Below are 18,705 nucleotides of genomic sequence, written 5' to 3' on the forward strand. Positions count from 1 at the left end.
TAATAATGAATACAGTACATGTTTTGAATAAAGATGTAGAATAATACAGTATGTGTGATAATCTCCAGGAAATTGCTCTGTAGTGATTGTATGTACAGTGAAATTATTACTGCTGTCTTCCAGCCTGTAGGTCCTTATTCCTCTTCCAGTCTATAGTGCCTTCTCTACAGAGTTTGCATGTTCAAACCATGGGTGTGGGGGTTTTCTGCCATAGTCCACTGACAAGCTGGCTATCTTAACTGATGTACCTGTATTTATTGATCCTGTTCAGGGTGAACCCCACCTTGTGTCCATTGTCAGACTGGTTAGACTCCGTGTCACACGACCATGTGTTGGACTAAATGGTGATTGAAAATGGATGGGCGTTATGTACACTGACTTCAGCTGTTTTCTCATTCCAGTTTTCATCATTGCTGTTGTGTGTTATTGGCAGCCAGTTACTATGGCAACACTTCATTGATGCGCCTGTTACTGACCTAGAATGGTGAGATTCCATTGTTTGAGCAAGACTGCTGTCGAAATTTAGTAGGCTTTGAACGCAAAGCCCTGTGTGTTGTCAGATTCTGAATGAGGTGCTCTGTCAGGAAGGTGGGGTTGAGAGTGTACAGTACTGAGTTAAAGAACACAAATGGTATTATCACCAGAGGTGATACAGGACCTAAGACCCTTTAAATGCATTGAAAGTATACTGCAATATTATCTGCACACCCACACAGTAAAAAGAAAATTCAGGGATGAACAATTGTAAAAACATTCCCCTCTTCCAAAAATGGTCTGTTTTGTAGAATTGCAAATGATGTGTACACATATTTTGATATTGAGTATTTTAAATTAAAAGTTGAAAGCTCAACCTGAACACTTTCACTTTTTTCCAGGTGAAAGAAGGAAATGTCATCACAAACTGCACAGATCAAAAATAAAATAAGCTGATTACATAAGTATTCATGTACCCTTTGCTATGGCAACCCTCGCTCAGGTGTACTAAGTACTTGGGTTACACAGTTAGTTTAAATGTCTTTGTCTATCGTCTGCGTCTATGATTGGAAGGGGATGCGTTTTTAGCTCTTAACCTCGTGTCATGATCGCAAGAAACATAAAAACTCCATACTTCAAATCGTCTACACAAGTTCCTCTGGGGTCAGCTTTGCCTTGGCAAATGCATGATGAAAGTTGTATCTACAAAAATGAATGGGTGTCCCTGTAGGTATTGTTTCAAAGCATAACCGATCCAATGTTTCTTGTCCATAAAATGCACCTATTTTTATATCTCTGGCCTCTTTTGTGTCACAATACATAAACGATCACTGGTGCCTGGTCTTTTTCCAGGCCGTGCCCTTATCCTGATGCCTCATCCCACTGCTGGCTGGGTAGCATCGCCTGGCATGCACACTAAAGGCCTGTAACCAAGGATGTCATGTTGTTAGCAAAGCCCTGCATTGAACACTTAGTTGAGAGCTTTTATTTGCAATTTAAAACATCCGTATGACCTCATTCTTTTTTTCCTCTTGACGCATTCATTCTGGGGTTCCAAAGAAAAGCCCAGAGAGGCAGGCACTCGGGGTAAGGACTGAAAGGCAGATAGACAAACGAGAGCCAGAGAATGAACTGTTAGAAGCTAGACGTAATTGGGAGTGCTTTCAACACTTTATGTAAACAGAAAAGAATCCAGTATTTATAACACATGGATAAAAAAATTGCATTGCTATGAAATGACACATGAAATGCTAACATATTTTCCCTGTACAAAAATTAGGCTGCAGTGGTGCCATACTATAACATTTAATGATTTTCCTCAATTCTTTTGAAGGGCCACCTACCTAGAGGGTGAGAACTAGGTTCATTCTCGGTGCCAGCAGTGTCCTTGGCCTCTCAAGCTGCCTACTGCAATAGACAAGTCCTTCATGCCTTTGTTGTTCATACTGAAGCTCACAGAGGCTTATGGAAGATCAGCAGTTCAGCCGTGTCCAGACCCCAAGAGATACAGGACGGACTGAAATGCAGCAAATTTAAGAAATAATTTGAAATTCACTAGAAATTACAGCATGGGCAAACTGAGTGCATTAAAAGGGTTTATTGAGTGTTTTAGCCACAGTAAATTTGGCTTAGCCCGCTTTGCCATAGGACGGGGAGGGTGGGACCCCCATGAGGAGTGAGGAGTGAGGAGTGACCAACCTGCAAAGGTGAAGATGAGCTGGAGGAGGGATGCATGAGACGAAGGAGAGAAGAAGAGGGTTACATATAGTTTCTTTTAATGTAAGGAAATGATGTCAGGAATTATTACAAATTGCTGACAGCTGAAGCTGAATGAACTTGGCTGTTCATCCCAAGTGAACTTTCCTTATAAACCCTAGTCGAAAATAAATGTCCTGTGTCTGAAGTACTGTGCAAATGAAAAATACAAAACACTGTGATGACAGGCAAGTTCATTGTACTTTATTGCACTTTTGCTCCTCTGTTTTTCCTTTTCAAATGATAGGTTCTGTCTTGACATTTAATTGTGTTGTTCATAAGAAAAGTGCGTTCAGTTTGAAAAAGAATAAGGGTGCATACTGTATTTGTATCTTGCACACCTAATGTTGATCACCAAAGCACTGGCTGTCATCTTTCAAACAAATCTTGATCTTAACTGGTTTCACTGTTATTTTATCTGATTCCCAAATTCTAAATAGTTGGAACAGCTTCATATAATTCTTGGTAATCAAAATATATCTGCAAAAAGTTTTTTTCTCACTATTTATCCAAACTTGTTTTAAATTGATTAGATTTCTTAATGAATTTGCATCCCTTCAAAGCATTGGGTTTTGGAATTGAATAGAAGACAGGATTAAAATGGGATTTTGTTGAATGAACGAATAGGATGTATTTTGGAAGTGTTATGAATCACTGGTATTTGTGTAGATGATTCTGTTACCCTAGCAATTTGGGTTACATTTGATCCTAAAAATCCTGTAATCATTTTCAAATTACAGCATTCTTACAATAAGCACCACATGATCCCTTCCTGGCTGTGGAGTTCATAATGCAATTAGTCCCAGCAATGTGTTTAAGTAGGACTGATTAAACTGAAACATGTTCAAGTTTCCATAGTGATAGCAGAAGTCTGTTCAGTTACTCTCTTGGTAGAAAACAGAAGACAGAGCTGCCTTTTCTTGTGTTCCACACAATCCTTGCATAGAACTCCTATATACTGTATATGTGTGTGCAACAGTCAGCCTCATGTCAATGCTAAAAATTTCTGCATGGTTGATTTTTTAAATGTACTTTAGGAGAATTGTTTGTTTTTTTTAAAGTAAGATTGAAAGATGCTTTAGAAATGTATAGTAGACACTTAATCATTTTACGTTTTTCTACTTAGGCCTTTTTGTGAGGCAAATGCCAACTCTATTATCTAACTAAGTCTCTGGTACATACTTTTCATTAAAAAGGGTAGATTTCTCTGGGGGAGCGAACAGATCTTTTTCCTTATTTAACATTATTTAAGCTATTTACATGTTAAATCCTGAAAGAAAAGTTAACAATAAGCTTAAAACTTTCTTTATTTTGCTATTTTTGAAGAAATCAAGCAATGAACGTACTGTACATTGACCCTTGACTTAGAAAGTATATAAATAACAGTTTCATTTTAGCCATGCTTAGGTAAAATGTTTTTTAAATACTTCTAGCACTTCAGATATATAAGTATCAGTTTCAAGTCAGGACAATGTTTTATTAAGAATGTAATTTTATTGTTTTTTTTGTTAAATAGACATTTGAACATGAGAACAAAAATGAAGCTGTAGCCAAGACCTTATATATACCATTGTATGGACTGTTCTTGTGTAACACACCAGTCCAAAGTACTCAATACAGCAGAGTCAGAGTTAAGGCAGAAATGCTATTAAATTAATTAACTGTCCAGAATTTCCATTTAGTAATAAAAAAACTACTCCCAGTTTTGGATTCCTGTTTTGAACTTCTCAAATCCCTTGATACAGGGCTACACAAGCAGCAACACACCCTAGCAGAATGTCTAGGGAAAGTGCACACTTGTGCTCAGTACTTAGTACTCCGACCACTGGTGGCAGCTGAGACACCATAAATGCTTCTGGCAGCTGGGCTGGACTGAAATGCACATTGTTGGGATTTTTCGCAAGCTTGTATTTAACTTGTCTCTCTAAAATTCTTGATTCTTCAGAAAAAGTAGTTAAGTGACTTTAATTCTATTTCAATTTAAACAAGCAAATCAAAAAGAAAGTATAAGTACAAGAAGAGTCATGGAATTTCGGTTTAATGATTTGATACTGAAGCCTGAGACATCTTTTATTTGACCTCTTTGGTGGGTAACCCAGCTCATTGCTCTGCCCAATCAGGAGTGTCTCTGGGTTCTCTCTGTTGTATGCTTGGAACTTATTACTTCACAATTCATATCTCTACAAAACAAAAGACGAGGGTAAACTGTAACTATCTCTCCAGAAGCTCTTAGTGGAGATCTGATTTAATGGTTTAGTTAGCTGTTATATGCTTTCTTTATCCTTCATTGGTGCACAGTCACAAAACAGCACAGCAGCGCCTATTCTTTCTCCGTAGGCTAAAGAGGTTTGGCATGCCATCACATATCCAGGCCAACTTCTACAGGTGCACTATTGAGAGCATCCTGACTGGCTGCATCACTGCCTGGTATGGGAACTGCTCCGCCCAAGATCGCAAAGTACTGCAGAGGGTGGTGAAGGCAGCGCAGCTCATTACCGGCTGTGAGCTACTGTACCAAACATCCAGGATATCTACTCAGCTAGATGTCTGAGGAAGGCCAGGTCCATTCTCAAGGACCCCAGTCATCCCAGTCACAAACTGTTTTCCCTCCTACCGTCCAGTAAACGGTAGCAAAGCATTTGGTCCAAGTCCAACAAACTATGGAACAGCTTCTACCTCCAGGAAATAAGACTGCTAAATAGCCAACCTGCAGCTCCTTTAGCAAATCACCTGTAATGGCTACATGGACACACAGTTTTCACTGAACTCAGCATAACCGCACTACTTGTATATATTGCATACACCATGGACACATAGCAGATCTACTCATATTGATTTTTATTCAATTTCTATTACATCTATTATTATGTAACCTTATTTTCATAACTTCAATTTTGTGGTTTTTGTGGTTTTTGTGATTTTTGTGATTTTTGTGATTTCTGTGATTCTTGTGATTTTTGTGAGCTCGCGGAAAAGACATTTCATTGCCAGCAACTACTGCTGCACACTGTATTGTTGTGCATTTTATTAAATAAACTTTGACTTTCATCTATAGATTTCCCACTATAGGCATTTGAACAAAGTGTTTTCTGCTATGTTTGATTTCATTTCTGATGGTGTTAGATACAGACAGTAATCCCTCAATTGAAAGGACAACAGGGGCTTTAAAATCATGTTTTTCCATTGTAAAATGGAAGTGTTTTTGGTTAACTGATTCTAAAGGTGAAATAAAATTAATTAATTGAGGGTAAATGAATGTACAGTATATACAAATGCAATACATTCATTGTAAATTCACCTACTATTCAAAATGGACTTATGTTTAACCATTGACATGTACTTTCCAGGATTACAGAACACTAGGGTGGTTTCAAATCTCTACTTTGAAAACCCTTTTTTCTAAAACTCTCTAATTCCTGTTTTGAAGTGATGTTTCACTTTACATATATTTCTAGGCATTGTGCAGAAATAAAATGAGTCTCAGAAGACAACAGGGAAGAATTCCAAAGCACATTCTCTCTATATATGGTACATACTGTATACTGTACATAGAGGAAAAAGTGTTGGTAGATCTGTATCAGCAGATGGTCTCCTGCTTGTTCCAATTGCAGTCAACAATGGCTAAACAATTGCTTATCTGCCAGGTTTTAGAAAACAAATTTGGTGTCTGCTTAAGCTTTTTGAAGTACACCTCAACTATAGTTAAATAACACATATACAATATACCACCCATTAGTTATCTAAAAGAGTCGTGTAGCCTCAGAGCTGGTCTATACACTGGTGAGGGTACCAACTCAATACGGTGCAAACCTGTATACTGTATATTTCTTAATTTCAGTGTGAACCCAGATTATGGGCTACTGTGTGAAATTGAGTTGCTAGAAGCAGTTGTAGGTGTCTGTAGTTATCTGTGCTTAAGGATAAGCATGAAGGTCAGAATTATTGAAAAATCTTGATTAAATCAAGAATCTTGAAAATCTTATAACTGGCTATTTAACTAGTATTTAAAAAGTTACTCTTATTTTTTAGTATATTTACTCCACATTTACTTAATGTCTTGAAGGTATTTTATGATTAACTTGTGGGATCTTTACCTTTATATATGCCAAATGTTGCAGAAACACACACACAAATCCATCCACTTTAAAATGTTCAATTAAGGATATGCAACAGCCTTCAACTAACGTTTGGATTAATCAGATTGCATCAGTAGTTCAACTAAACATGACAATGATTTTACTGGTGGGTAGCTGCGTCAGCATGCGTAGTCTGCAGAGGACCAAGTAATAGGTTTATTCCATGCTGAAATGAGAAGAGAGAAAACACAACGTTTCGGCTGTGAAGTCTTCTTCAGGTGTCTTAGGTGTCACACCTGACGAAGGTTTCACAGCCGAAACGTTGTGTTTTCTCTCTTCTCTTTTCAGCATGGAATGATTTTACTGTATTTTTGATTTTGTGGAGATCTCCAACTGCTCGGAACTGTCTTACTTCTGGCTGTTATTGACTGCAGTAGTCTTAAACAAGGAAAGCTGGCCAAAGTCCTCTGCATTCTCTTGTCCATTCTCTTGCTTTTGAGGATTTGGCTCTGCTGAAATTCCGGTTGACCATTGGATGAAACAGCCTATTCATCACCAACAATTGACTTCAGTGAAAGGAAGGCTTGAACTGAAGAAGGCATAAGCCTCCCTGCAGTCAGCGCTTGCCAGTGCTGCTGTTAGGATCAATAGTGAATGGCTGGCTCACTTTGAGGAAACAGACCTCACGGGCCTTCGTACATCACAGAGGATGAGATGAAACCATCGATCTGCTGCACAAAGTACTTGAGCTTTGGAGAAACCCACCCATTTTTAAAATGCTCAGTTATAAAACCAACACCGGTATCAGTGGGTATTGTCAATCAATATTTCTAATAACAGAAACAGTGTCATGACACCTACAGTGTGTTTTAAGACCTTAAAGGCATTTTCACCAGCTTGCAGATTTCTTGTGCGGGGCTGTTTTATGATATCGGAGCTTTTATTAACTCAAACGCTTCCTTGGCTACAAATCGCCCTCAGATTCAGAAAAGATCTGGCAGGGCACTCCTACACAGCACTGACAAGAGCCATGCAGTGAATGTCTTCTCTTCAAGTGCCTGAGGCAAAGAGGTGGACGTCTGGATTAGTCGGACCAGCAGTACTTTAATTTAGTTTACTACAGTGGCAACACTGTGTTTTCATGGAAGAGAGAAACTGCGTTGCAACTGCACCCACAGAATTGAGCAGTAATGTGTCATATAGTGGCAGATTGTTTGGCTTTAAACCTTGTACATGAGTTGAAGTATTAACGGTGTGCATCTCTAGTCTGACCCCAAAACACAGAAAGCTTGAGCCTTTAAAGGCTTTTTATAAAAGTACCTCACAGTATTTTACAGTTTTCAAAGAACCTATGCATAGGCAAAAATAATTCAATTAAGCATTTTTCTTCAGTGATGAAATGGTGTATCTCTATCATGCCTTTGTCTCATTTCAGAGACCCTTACTGGCACTTACTGTAAAAAGTGTGTGGACTTGTATCACAGAACCTGATTAGCCCTAATCTAGGATTTTGTAGTTTTAACTTGGGCAATGTAATCCTAGATTAATGCTGCCTTCAAGGGAGAAAAAAAAACAACTACAACAGCTCTCATTAAATGAGAATGTTATTTTTCAGTGCTATTTGTGTCAACATTTACTTTTTACTGTTTTGCATGTTATCTTCCAGATGTATAACCTTTTAGTATTAGATGTCAACTTTTTAAACTTAAATTGCGCTTGAGACCTAGAAAAAGAAATAGACCACGCAGGGAATTACCCAATGTAACTTGGTGTATACACAAAGCCAGGTTGACTTTGGAATTATTTTAATAGGCTTCCCTACGTAATAAATCAGGACAATCTTCCAAGTTTTTCCTCCACCTTCTGTTACACGGCACAGAAAAAAATCCTATGGTGGCCATAAAGTGCCGAACAACAGGTAAAATAAAAGAAATGTCAAACGTTCCTATGACGCTGTTTTTAGCTGAGCTAGTTTTAATTTTTAATTTTTATTTTTTCTCATCAATTTTTGTGACTTTTTTTTTTAGTTTACATTCTACTATTTTTTTTATGTTGTTTTGGTTTTGAACTTTAGGGCCACCGTCACTTTCAATTATTAGGTTCTTAACCTAATAATTCTTAATGGGTGATATTTAGCACACCCATACCTATATAAACTATGTGGAGCGCATTTATGTAAAAACACAAGGGGAATAATGTAGCTTGCATAAGCAGCCTATTGAACCAAACTGAAGTATGAGTCCTGCTAAGAGACTATCCCAGCGCAAAGGACGGAACGTAATCCAGGGGCCCAGGGCCGCTTTCCTACCAGCGGTAATCCTCGTCAGTGACGTCATCCAACCCCCCTCCCCTCCTCAAGCCCCATATCTCCAAACGGGACCGCGGAGAGGAGAGTGAAGGACTGTTAGCTTTAATAGCCTCAACTGCAGCCTTCTAACACCAACTTTTTACTGACTTCTGACAACCTGAAGTCCTGCTAGAGGAGCACAATGGGTATGTTTTCTTCCCTTCTTTTTGTTTGTTTTTAAAAATGCATGTATCGTTCTAGAGGCAAATGTGTAAACACTTACGCTGGGCTGCGGTGCATCATGCTGAAGTTGTTTTTTAAACTGGTTAATTGTTTTTATTATTACAGTGATACATTTTGTTTTCATCCAGATGCGTTCGGTGATTTGTTTTTGGAACTTTTTGTTTTCGTTCTGCCCCTGTATTTTGTTATCTGTCCCGCCTGAGATAATAATTGGCATCAGGAGTAGTAATGAAATAAAACGGTGAGCACGATTAGAGATAATACTTTTGTAAATGGTTTTTCCCTTTTGGTTCTGACATCTCGATATTTTAGTATGTTTGTCGTAAATCATTCCCACTGTCAACGTCCTGCCATTTGTTGCCCCTTCAGAAAAAGAAATCGATGATGGCTTTAAGTAGCCGTTCCTTAAGTATTTTCAGACCTTTCTGAATAAAAATGTTTCTTTTTCAATGTCTCTGTTCAGGAACCAGAGATATTTTATCTGATTTCTATGTTAAAATGCTATATGCTCTAGTCCACCCTATTGACGTTTTCTTACTTTTGCACATTTGTTTTATGTTATGTCGATCTGTTGATTAAATCGCTAACTAGTATATAACATTCAGCTGTCTGGAAGTACACTGTGTAGTTTGGTATTAATACCGCCTGTACGCCATATTAAATATTGGAGCTGATATTGGAAAAATTCCTTTGCTGATCTATTCCAGCTGCCACTAAAACTCTACATTTTGCGTTTGGCATTCAACTACTGTACGGCTCTGCCTGTACAGTTAAAGGCCATTTTCTGTATTTAAAATGTCTGATCACAAAATAAAAGGTTTAGTTATGTTTAGTAGGGGGGATATCTTTCAGATGACCTTGTTCCAAAGTAGATCATTTAAGTAGTTTTCATTGTCATTACTATGAAACCATTATTAATGAACCGCCTTGTGCATAAATATTCAGTTATTGTTAGTATCCAAGGGATTTTGTGTGGAACACATGCTATTTTGCTGTTTATGGTATATCTATACACAGTATTTATTTGAGTCCATAGCTGGTTAGCTCTTTTTATGTTATTGGATGGCAGTTTTATATGCTCTGCTTGAACTAGAGAAATAATTATGTCGGTGACTAAACTTTTCAACATTGCAGGCCTGCCTACTGCATGTGAGCTCACTGCTCCAGCTGGCTGAAATGAAATTGCATGGCAAGACCTATCACAAAAATGATTTAAGAAATTGTAACTAGAGCAAGGTCTCCTTTCCTACCACTGAGAGAAAGACGTGTAGTTTTCTAGCCCTGTTTCAAGAAGACTATCCCAGTGCTAAACGGTTTGTCCACAGTCTTTTCTATGTGCAGAGGACATATGAGAACGTTATGTACAGAAGGGAGATGTGGTGTTTGAAAGACATCATTTAAATTGTTGAAACCTATGCAGTTTTATTTTTTCGAATACATACTTTTTACCAGAAACAACACTGTATCTATCATGTTGCAGATAGTTCTAGAGCAGGAGTTGTTAAATTTGTCTGGAGGACCTCTTTACAAAAAAGGTTCAGTGTGGATGCCCAATGTAAATGTAAATCTAGACAGGAGCCAATGATTAATATAATCAGTTTTGCTATGAAGCATAAATTATTAGAAGCGTACTCCAAATAAACTTGGGGTGAAGAGATCTTTTTTCTGGGGATCCTCTGGGCCGCTTCTCAGAACCCCTATGAGTCATAATGTAATTTAGGAGAAAATATTTGAGCTTTTTCTAATGAAAAAGGCAGTTGAGGTATTTCCCTTATTTATTGTTAAGGATGGCAGGGGCAGTGAGTGGTAGTTTTTGTACAGTGTCGTTGCCTTGTTCACTTGATAGCTGGTGCAGCTTGATCTGCCGATCCTACACCTTGGTATTCCTGACAGTAATCTGTTGAGGCGGTTTGAATGTTTAGTGCTGTCTAGTGCTCAGTGCCAGCCCCCAAATACAGGACAGATCTCAGGAACCCTAAATTAAACATCCACAGGGAAAAAAAATGGTTTAACTCACTTTGGGGGGTAGCATTGTTAATTTTAGTGGCAATGGAGACAACTTGCCCTAATAACATACTGTCATTCAGCTGAGTATAGATAATGAGACATCTAAGCGATTCTGTGTGTCAGCATAAATTTACTAAGTGTCACATCCGTAATTAACAGATTTTAGTCTAACAAGACTGACTTTTGTAAGTAACATAAAATAAGAAGTTAATCATTTATCCTTTATATACATTCATCAATTTAGATGCTTGATGCTTAAAACTGCTAAGTGAAAATTAATATCGGCTCATTATAAAACCTGAAAAATAAAATAGTCAAATGGATTGGAAGCCGAGGCATAATAGACCAAATCCATGCCAAAACACCCTTCCTGTAACTGTTACTGGAGCTGATACACAAAGTGAAATGGATTTCTCACGAAATCTAGAGAAATACAGTAGTATTTAAACTGAACTACATGTATTGTTATTGTGACAACCAGTCAAAGAAGTATATAATTTAAAAAAGGTGAGTTACTATTGTTGGTTGCTGCAGAAGCAGGATTAGAATACTGATGTCTTAAGTGGTAATTAATTCTCTCTGAAGGGGTTGTGAAAGGCTCACAATAATGTCTTTGTGCTCTTAGAACTTGCTCATTGTCCTATGTTCTTTTGTTCTTTTGTGGGATTTTAGTTGTTGATTGCTTAAAAAAGATTAATATGTTGCCAGATTTCTTCACATCCAGTTTCCTTAAATCCCCAGATGAATTGAAGCCAGTAATGAGCTTCAGAAAAGTGAAAAGATGCTCCCCTTCACCAGACTGCTTCAGTTTTCATTTAAAATTTTTAACTTCACCAAGCTTTGCTTTCAATGTCGCACTGGCTTTATAGGCTAAAGTTGTGTGTTTTGCTCACTCCCCAGTTCCTCGTGTTGGATCTGTAGGACATATTCTTTGCTGTATGAACTATGACCACAAACTCCAGCTTACTGTACGTTTTGAACTTGAGAGCAGTGCCACTCCAAAGGAAAAGCTGTGACGCAGCAGAGAGAAACTACTGTACTTTCAATATACATTTTTTTACGGCCAGAGGTCTGCAAGCTGAAAATGGGTTGTTAATTGGTTTGTTCATAGGTATATTACCTCAGAGAATGTAATCCTTTCATCGTTTTTAATCTGCTTGTTCTGGTGGGGGTTGTAGTAGAAATAGTAATGCACAGGCAAATTAATAACACATCATCAGACAGAACCCAGTGGTTAAACAAAGAGTTTTGGTATTCAGCATAGCTTTGGCCTTATCGGAGAATGATATCACATGAATTACGAAATCCCTCTTTTTGTTTGTTTTCGCGTTTGATTTTCTTCCCCCTGGTGTCTGCAAAGTCAAATTCAATAATTCAAGCTACTGATGCCGTGCTTAGCATAATTGAACTCGCTGTTCTTACGCAAATCTTGGTCAACAGGGATGATGAAACCAGGCAAAGCTGCCTTTATCTCTAGATGCTTTAGGACCCGTGTCAGAATCTGTAACCTGATGGAGCTGCTGGGTTCATGCCTCTGCTTTGGAGCTCCTTCTAGAAAATCGAAAATGTCTCATTTTAAGTCGATCAATCTTTCAGTCAGTTTGTCAATAGTTAGTCTTCCCATGGTAAGGACAACATCCGATCAAAGCTCTTTACAAAGTCAGTTGTCAGTGGAACATAGAGATAAGATGGTATAATGGCCCTTCACATGCCACAAAAAAAGGAAACCTTTTGAAGTTACCTAAAATCTGGGCACACGTTTGCTTGGATGTTGTGCTTTATTTCTTATTAACTTTTGCTTTGTTAGATTTCAATGAGTCTGTTGAGCAGACAAGACTGAAAAGCCCTAGAGAATCAGGGGTTCAGAGTGTGCTCTGTGGTTCATGGTTCACTGTGGTTTGCTGTGCAGTTCATTATTTAACTTGATTTGTTGTATAAAATTGCACTTTGAGGTCTGGTATAAATCAAAAGTGGAAATTGTATGTTTGGTAGGAACCTTTGACAAGGCAGACTTAAAACTGGGGCCTGAGAATATACTGTAACTAGAAACTAATATCTGGAGGTACAGTACATGGCATGCTGTTTTCATGCATATGGCAAAACAAATGCCTTTTCAAAGTGAGTCTGAGCCTCTGAAAGTTGAAAGCACAGTCATCAGCTGATGTTCTGCCAGTTATGATTTCTCGGTCGCATGAGGTTTCACTACCCACGCTGCAGCTCCCGTTGCTTAGCAATGTGTAGCAGTAGCAGAACCGAAGGACTTGGCTCTACAGAAAATGTCCACGGCACCGCTGATCTCGGACAGCTTAATGCGTACATTATGGCGATATGTCTTTTTATGTTAGATCATAAATGTTAATATAATATAAACGCAAGTGCACAGCCCTGATTGGTACATTTTAAATATAGACGAGAGACTGTAGAAATTCCAAAAATAGAGGAACATAGTCAGTCTCTTTCAGTTAAATACAATAATATCACTTTCTGTATTAATATCTCTACCACCGTAGTTTCAAAAACATATATGTACAGTACAGTATAGATGAGCAGCATGGTGATGCAGTGGTTAGCATTGCTGCCACAAAGCGCTGGACCCTGGGTTTAGTTCCAGGCTTGGGTTGTTTGGAGACGCTCTGTATGTTCTCCCCATGTTTGTATTGGTTTCCTACAAGTGTTCTGGATTGCTCCCACAGTCCAAAACACACTGGTGGGTTAAGTGGCTTCTGGGAGAATAGGCCCTGGTGTGTGTGTCTGTGTGTGCCTGAGATGGATTGGCATCCCATCCATGGTGTATTCTCAGCAACGCTGAGTGCATGTTGCAGTTAGAAAATGAAAGGATGTATATATATATTGCAAGATCAGGAAAATTAGGACAACACAGATATCAGTTTTGCTTTCTTTATGAGAGGTGAAACCACTGGAGCTAGCTTCACGTATATGGTATAAATCTAAAATCCCTTCTAATTAAAAAAAACAGGCAGGAAAAACAACCATGTGGATTGAACTTTACAGAAGCCAAACAAGGTAAAGACTATATGGCAACAGGCAATGAATCACAAGTGTTACACACTTTTACCATCTATTATCATGAATTCTGGGTATTAACTGTATTTTAAAAACAGTTATATTTCTGTGTTGTATCAGCAGTTGGGATCTGCGGCTCTTTTGCTTCTCTGACTTCACACTGTAGAAAAACAGCTTAATAGGTGATCTTTTTCTTTGTTTTTCAGAAGATTTGTATGTCTAATGTTCAGAAATATCAAATACATTTAATACATGTAATAGTCTAAAAATAGATTCTGTTCTCTGTAGCACAGCACATCAGAGAGAATGTCTGTTCATTTTGCAAATGCTTAACTTTTTCCTTCTTAACTGTAGGCTATTTAGGATTGTGATTGCAACAGAATAGTATAATCATATCCAGGGAAATGCCACTGACCTTTGAATAGTCATTATCAGCCCAGTTGCTTTATCTTTCTGAGAAAATAAGAGGTTGTCAAACCACAAGTGGAAGGGAAAATGTGATTTTGTGATGGGGGAAAGTTTGGGAATGTTAGCCACACATTCTGTTCCAAACATTCACTTATCTCACGCCCTTTAACTTGCCTTTTTAACATGGAGTTTTGGGTATTAAAGTGATTCCTTACATTGACGGAAAGACACATGACTGGGTTTTGCAGCACCATTGATGAGCAGTCTGAAATGGGGAAAAAAGAGTGATAGCATGAGTAGGTTGTATTTTTCTTTTTTTGTGATGTGAAATGAGGTAAAGCATGTAATCACTTACATTTTCCCTGGTGAAAAATGGAAAAAGACAAAGCATGAATCAAACTTGCTAATGCTTAAACAATGGGATAGCTCTTAATGTCTTTTTAAATCATAAGCACTGTATTGGTTTTAAAGGAGATCCTTGTTAAATCTTTAACACCATGAATAACCATTCATTATGAGATTATAGCTTTCACTCTGTTCTGTTTTGGTTAACTTCTTTTTTTTACTTCTATTTGTTGAAACTTTCCAATGTTTAGGAAGCTACAGATGACATTTTTAAAGAGGAAAACAAAACTTGAGTTAATGCAAGAACGCAAAAGTTAATTTTTTTCATTTGTTATACACCCATAGTACATCGGATTGTTTTCTGGCAATCTCGATAGCTAATGAAGTGACACAGGAAACATGTACTCATGTAAAGCCTAATGAGACATCTCAAAATCTTATTTTCATGATCTGAAAGTAAACAATCAGTCGGGAACGCTGGAGAAATCTCTTGGCCTTTTTTTTTTAAGGCTGCAATCAAGATTGCATGGGATTGTGTATGTTAAGATATGTAGATTAGGACATGTTCTCATGAACAGAAAGCTTAGAGGCAAAACCCCATGTCTGACCCCAAACTGGAGCTGTTTTTCAGACACAATTCATTTCAGCAAGGATCGCTGGGAGATCCTGCTGTGACCGGCCATCTTCTATTGACACAGGCACTGTAGCAGTTGCCATAGCTGCTCATGAAAAGTTGCTTCTTCTTATTTATCCTTCCTTAAAAATCAAATCTGAAACAGTTGGGAGTGCTGAACTAGTGACAGGATCTTGTCACTTTTTGAACAAAGTGCTCTGCAGTTTCATTTTTGTTGGTTACAGCAAACAACTAGCAGGACATCTGGAAGCAAAGAGCCTGTTTTGGTCTAATAGAAAAGAAGGAAACGTGAAATAAAAACCCACAGAAGATGATACAGTAATTTACAATCCAGTTGTTATTTCCTTCCTTTAGAAAGATGGTTGCTGAACTCAGGAATGGAGGGTGCCATGATCTGTAAAGCAGCACAGCGATCTGAGATTATTGTTCAGTGCTATGAACAGCTTTTCAACAGATGTCTGGGCTATCAGAGGAAATTGTGTTCTGCCCTGCTCTGTGTTGGTTTGGGGTCAACTTTTCATTTTTTTAAAAAACAACTTTTGTCCAGCTGTTATACAGTCAACCCTATAACCCTGTAACAGTGGAAGAGTAACTGTAAAGAATGATGACAACTCCTCACTTTTCTTTTCTTCAGCTGATTGTGGACACAGGGAAGATAACTTCTTAGGGGAAAACAGCCCTGTGCATTTGGAATTGAAAAGGAATTCCATATTTCATACTTTGTATTGTAGTTGGGTACTGACAACCTGTGGATTTATTTTCAGTGATAATTTAATTAATAATCCATAAAATCAAATGGAAAATGTAGCGAGTGAAAGATTGTCATACATTAGAATTCATTTTAACCCTGATGAATCTGCATTGTTTGTAGACCTCTGGAATGTTTTGCTTTGACTTCAAAGCGGGTACTAATGTAAGAGTTCTGTTCTTTAATTTTGTTAAATGTATGTTTGCCCGTGTTTCTCCCAATTAAACCTACAGCATGTTGTTTTATGAGAGACTTGTTTTCATAACCGACGGCTTTCTGGGCACTTGCCCATCTGGCAGAGGATCTGAATAAATGGCCTGTGCAGTTAGGCTGCAGATGATGCCTTTGCCTCTGAAAGAGTGTGAGAAACTCTGTGAGGGAGCTGAAACAAGCCTGGAGTAAACCTCTAACTCCTCAATTAGACGAATCTGAAGGAGGTGGCCTTCCAAACAGCAGTGTTAATTTCTGGGGTTTAATCAGTCCCTGGTTGACAAAGGGGTCATTGTTTATTGTGATATGAAATGATAGAGATGGTACGTACTGAGTGGGAAAGTTTGCTCAACCGTGGCCTGGTTCTTACCTTTTAAAAAGAGGCTTTTCCCTTGTTCACAGCAGGAGGCTGAGCAGCCTTAACCCATTGGAGTTTCAGGGCGTTAACACCTCTGACCGTATACTTTGTTGGGGGTGATGAAACTTGCATATACATTATACACATGCAATGGAGAAGAGCATCCATTCTGGAAAGGTGCGGAAATGTGTTTTTTGACATTGAGAATTTCAGTTGTTTTTATATAGACTTTCATGATGTCACACTTAATCTGTATTTAAAAATCATGAATGTGAAACTTTTTCCAAGGCAGTTTCAGCTCGGTATAGTTCTATCTCCACTCAGATCCCCAGGGTTTGGTTGGAAAGATAGTTCAATGAGGTGACCAATCGTAGACATCTACTTTTAACTGTGTAGCTGTTTTAACCTTTGCAACACTAGTAGAGAAAAACTATGTTTTCTAGTAGATCATCTTCTACTGTGTCTGGAAATTAATATTCTAAAGTGACCATAAAATAAAAATAGCATTTCACTTAAACTTTGGCTCTTTCATTGATTTTAGGTAATGGCTTGCAAGCGAGGAGTTCAGTAATACAGTAAGACCTGAATAAAAACCTATACAGAATAATACATTCAAATGCTTTATGTGATGTGAAAGCAACCTGTTATAAATCATTAAAAATGAAACATGCATAATCAAAGTTCAAAATATTAGGCAATATCAAAGGAAAAATAATCACATTTGTTTGAAAATGTGTGTTTTCAGAGCTGAACTGAAGTAGTATTTATGATGGTAGTTCTAGCAATGGAAAAATCGGCTGCATTGTTCTTATTGTTTTCCACAGAGAACAGGCATTTCGAAACTAACGTTTCCAGAAGGCTGATTTGCTGTGTATGAAAATAATGGATTAGACAAGCAAAGATGTGCATCAGCTGTGCTAATCCAAGTTCACACAGAGTTGCAGAAAAAAACAACCAATGTGTGAGAATTGGGTGCCTCTGGTTCTGCACAGTTTTTTACGTGCAATAAGATTATCAAATGATCACAGAAAATGCATTTCCGTCACTTTGAAGAAAATATTTTAGTTCGCAATACTTTTGCAATCTAAGAGTAATAATTTCTAAAAAAACATTGTTTTAGAACTTATATTCATAGTTTTCAGAAACAAAACGATACGAGTTTTCTGAATGGTATCCATCTGGCTCACCCACTAGAAAACAGATCAGAATAAAACAGTTCCACTAATGTCCGCATTGCTTTTATATGAAAGCAAAGTTTAAAACTAACAAATGTCCAAACCATTTTTATAAACAACATTAATCTGTGAAAAATATAAATATACAGCAACTAAAGTTTACAAAAAATTCATAAGCAAAACAGCCTGAAAAAAAGGAAAGGTATAAAAGATAGAGATTAATTAAAATGGGTGAAAGAAGCCTTATCCCCTCTTATGTTCCAGCACTAACTCAGAAACATTAAATCAAGACAAATGTTTGGCATTAACATAAACCTTACAATGTAAAACATAATAAATCAGTAGTTTAACAACACTTTTTAGTAAGCACTTTCTTTGAAAGGGTTATAAAAATAAGTAAAGTATATGTGAATTGAAAGAAATTATCAGTTTAAACAGGCTGTTTTAAGCTTTTTTAGTATATTTAGGAAACATTAATGGGGCTGATATACATATTTTTTAAGCATTCAGATTAGCCAGATAGTAATTGCATTATTATTACAAAAGCTGCTAAAGTCATAATTGTGCTCTACTCTCTTTAAGAGCAACGTTTTCATCTACACATTGGGACCCCAGCCAGAGTGACTAGTACATGTCAAATGGTTACGTGGGAGTAGTAAAAATGTCAGAAATTTGAGTTCTTGGCTTGCCATGTGTTGTGCACATATAACTAAGTGACTCTGTGCAAAGGATCCTGGCAAGTATGCTTGAAAGATTAAGTAGTCAAAGCACAAAAGGCAATTTTTGCTATGTACCATCTGCGCATTATGGTACAGTATAACTGTGTGAATGGTTTAGAAGGAAGACAACCTATGTAATATGGTTACCAATCATGTATATTTCTAATGTGCACTTGTGTTAAACTCTTTTAACTAACAGGCCTGTGCAAAGACACTCTGGAGACAAATGTTTCCTTGTAAGG

The 18,705-nt window shown here is 37.6% G+C and overlaps 1 protein-coding gene across 2 annotated transcripts in view; it reads left to right on the plus strand.

Annotated features, from left to right (window-relative positions):
• Nucleotides 1–8,663: 8,663 nt before the first annotated feature.
• LOC148836509 (neuronal membrane glycoprotein M6-b) overlaps nt 8,664–18,705 on the plus strand; it is a 62,697-nt gene continuing 52,655 nt past the window's right edge. For both annotated transcript variants that reach the window (XM_088912913.1, XM_088912915.1), the window contains exon 1: nt 8,664–8,798. In XM_088912913.1, coding sequence (XP_088769039.1) covers nt 8,795–8,798 — 4 coding nt within the window. In that variant the 5' untranslated portion in view covers nt 8,664–8,794. The remainder of the gene's footprint in view (nt 8,799–18,705) is intronic.

The sequence above is a fragment of the Atractosteus spatula genome, chromosome 4, assembly GCF_055471065.1.
Source record: "Atractosteus spatula isolate fAtrSpa1 chromosome 4, fAtrSpa1.hap1, whole genome shotgun sequence".
Lineage (NCBI taxonomy): Eukaryota > Metazoa > Chordata > Actinopteri > Semionotiformes > Lepisosteidae > Atractosteus > Atractosteus spatula.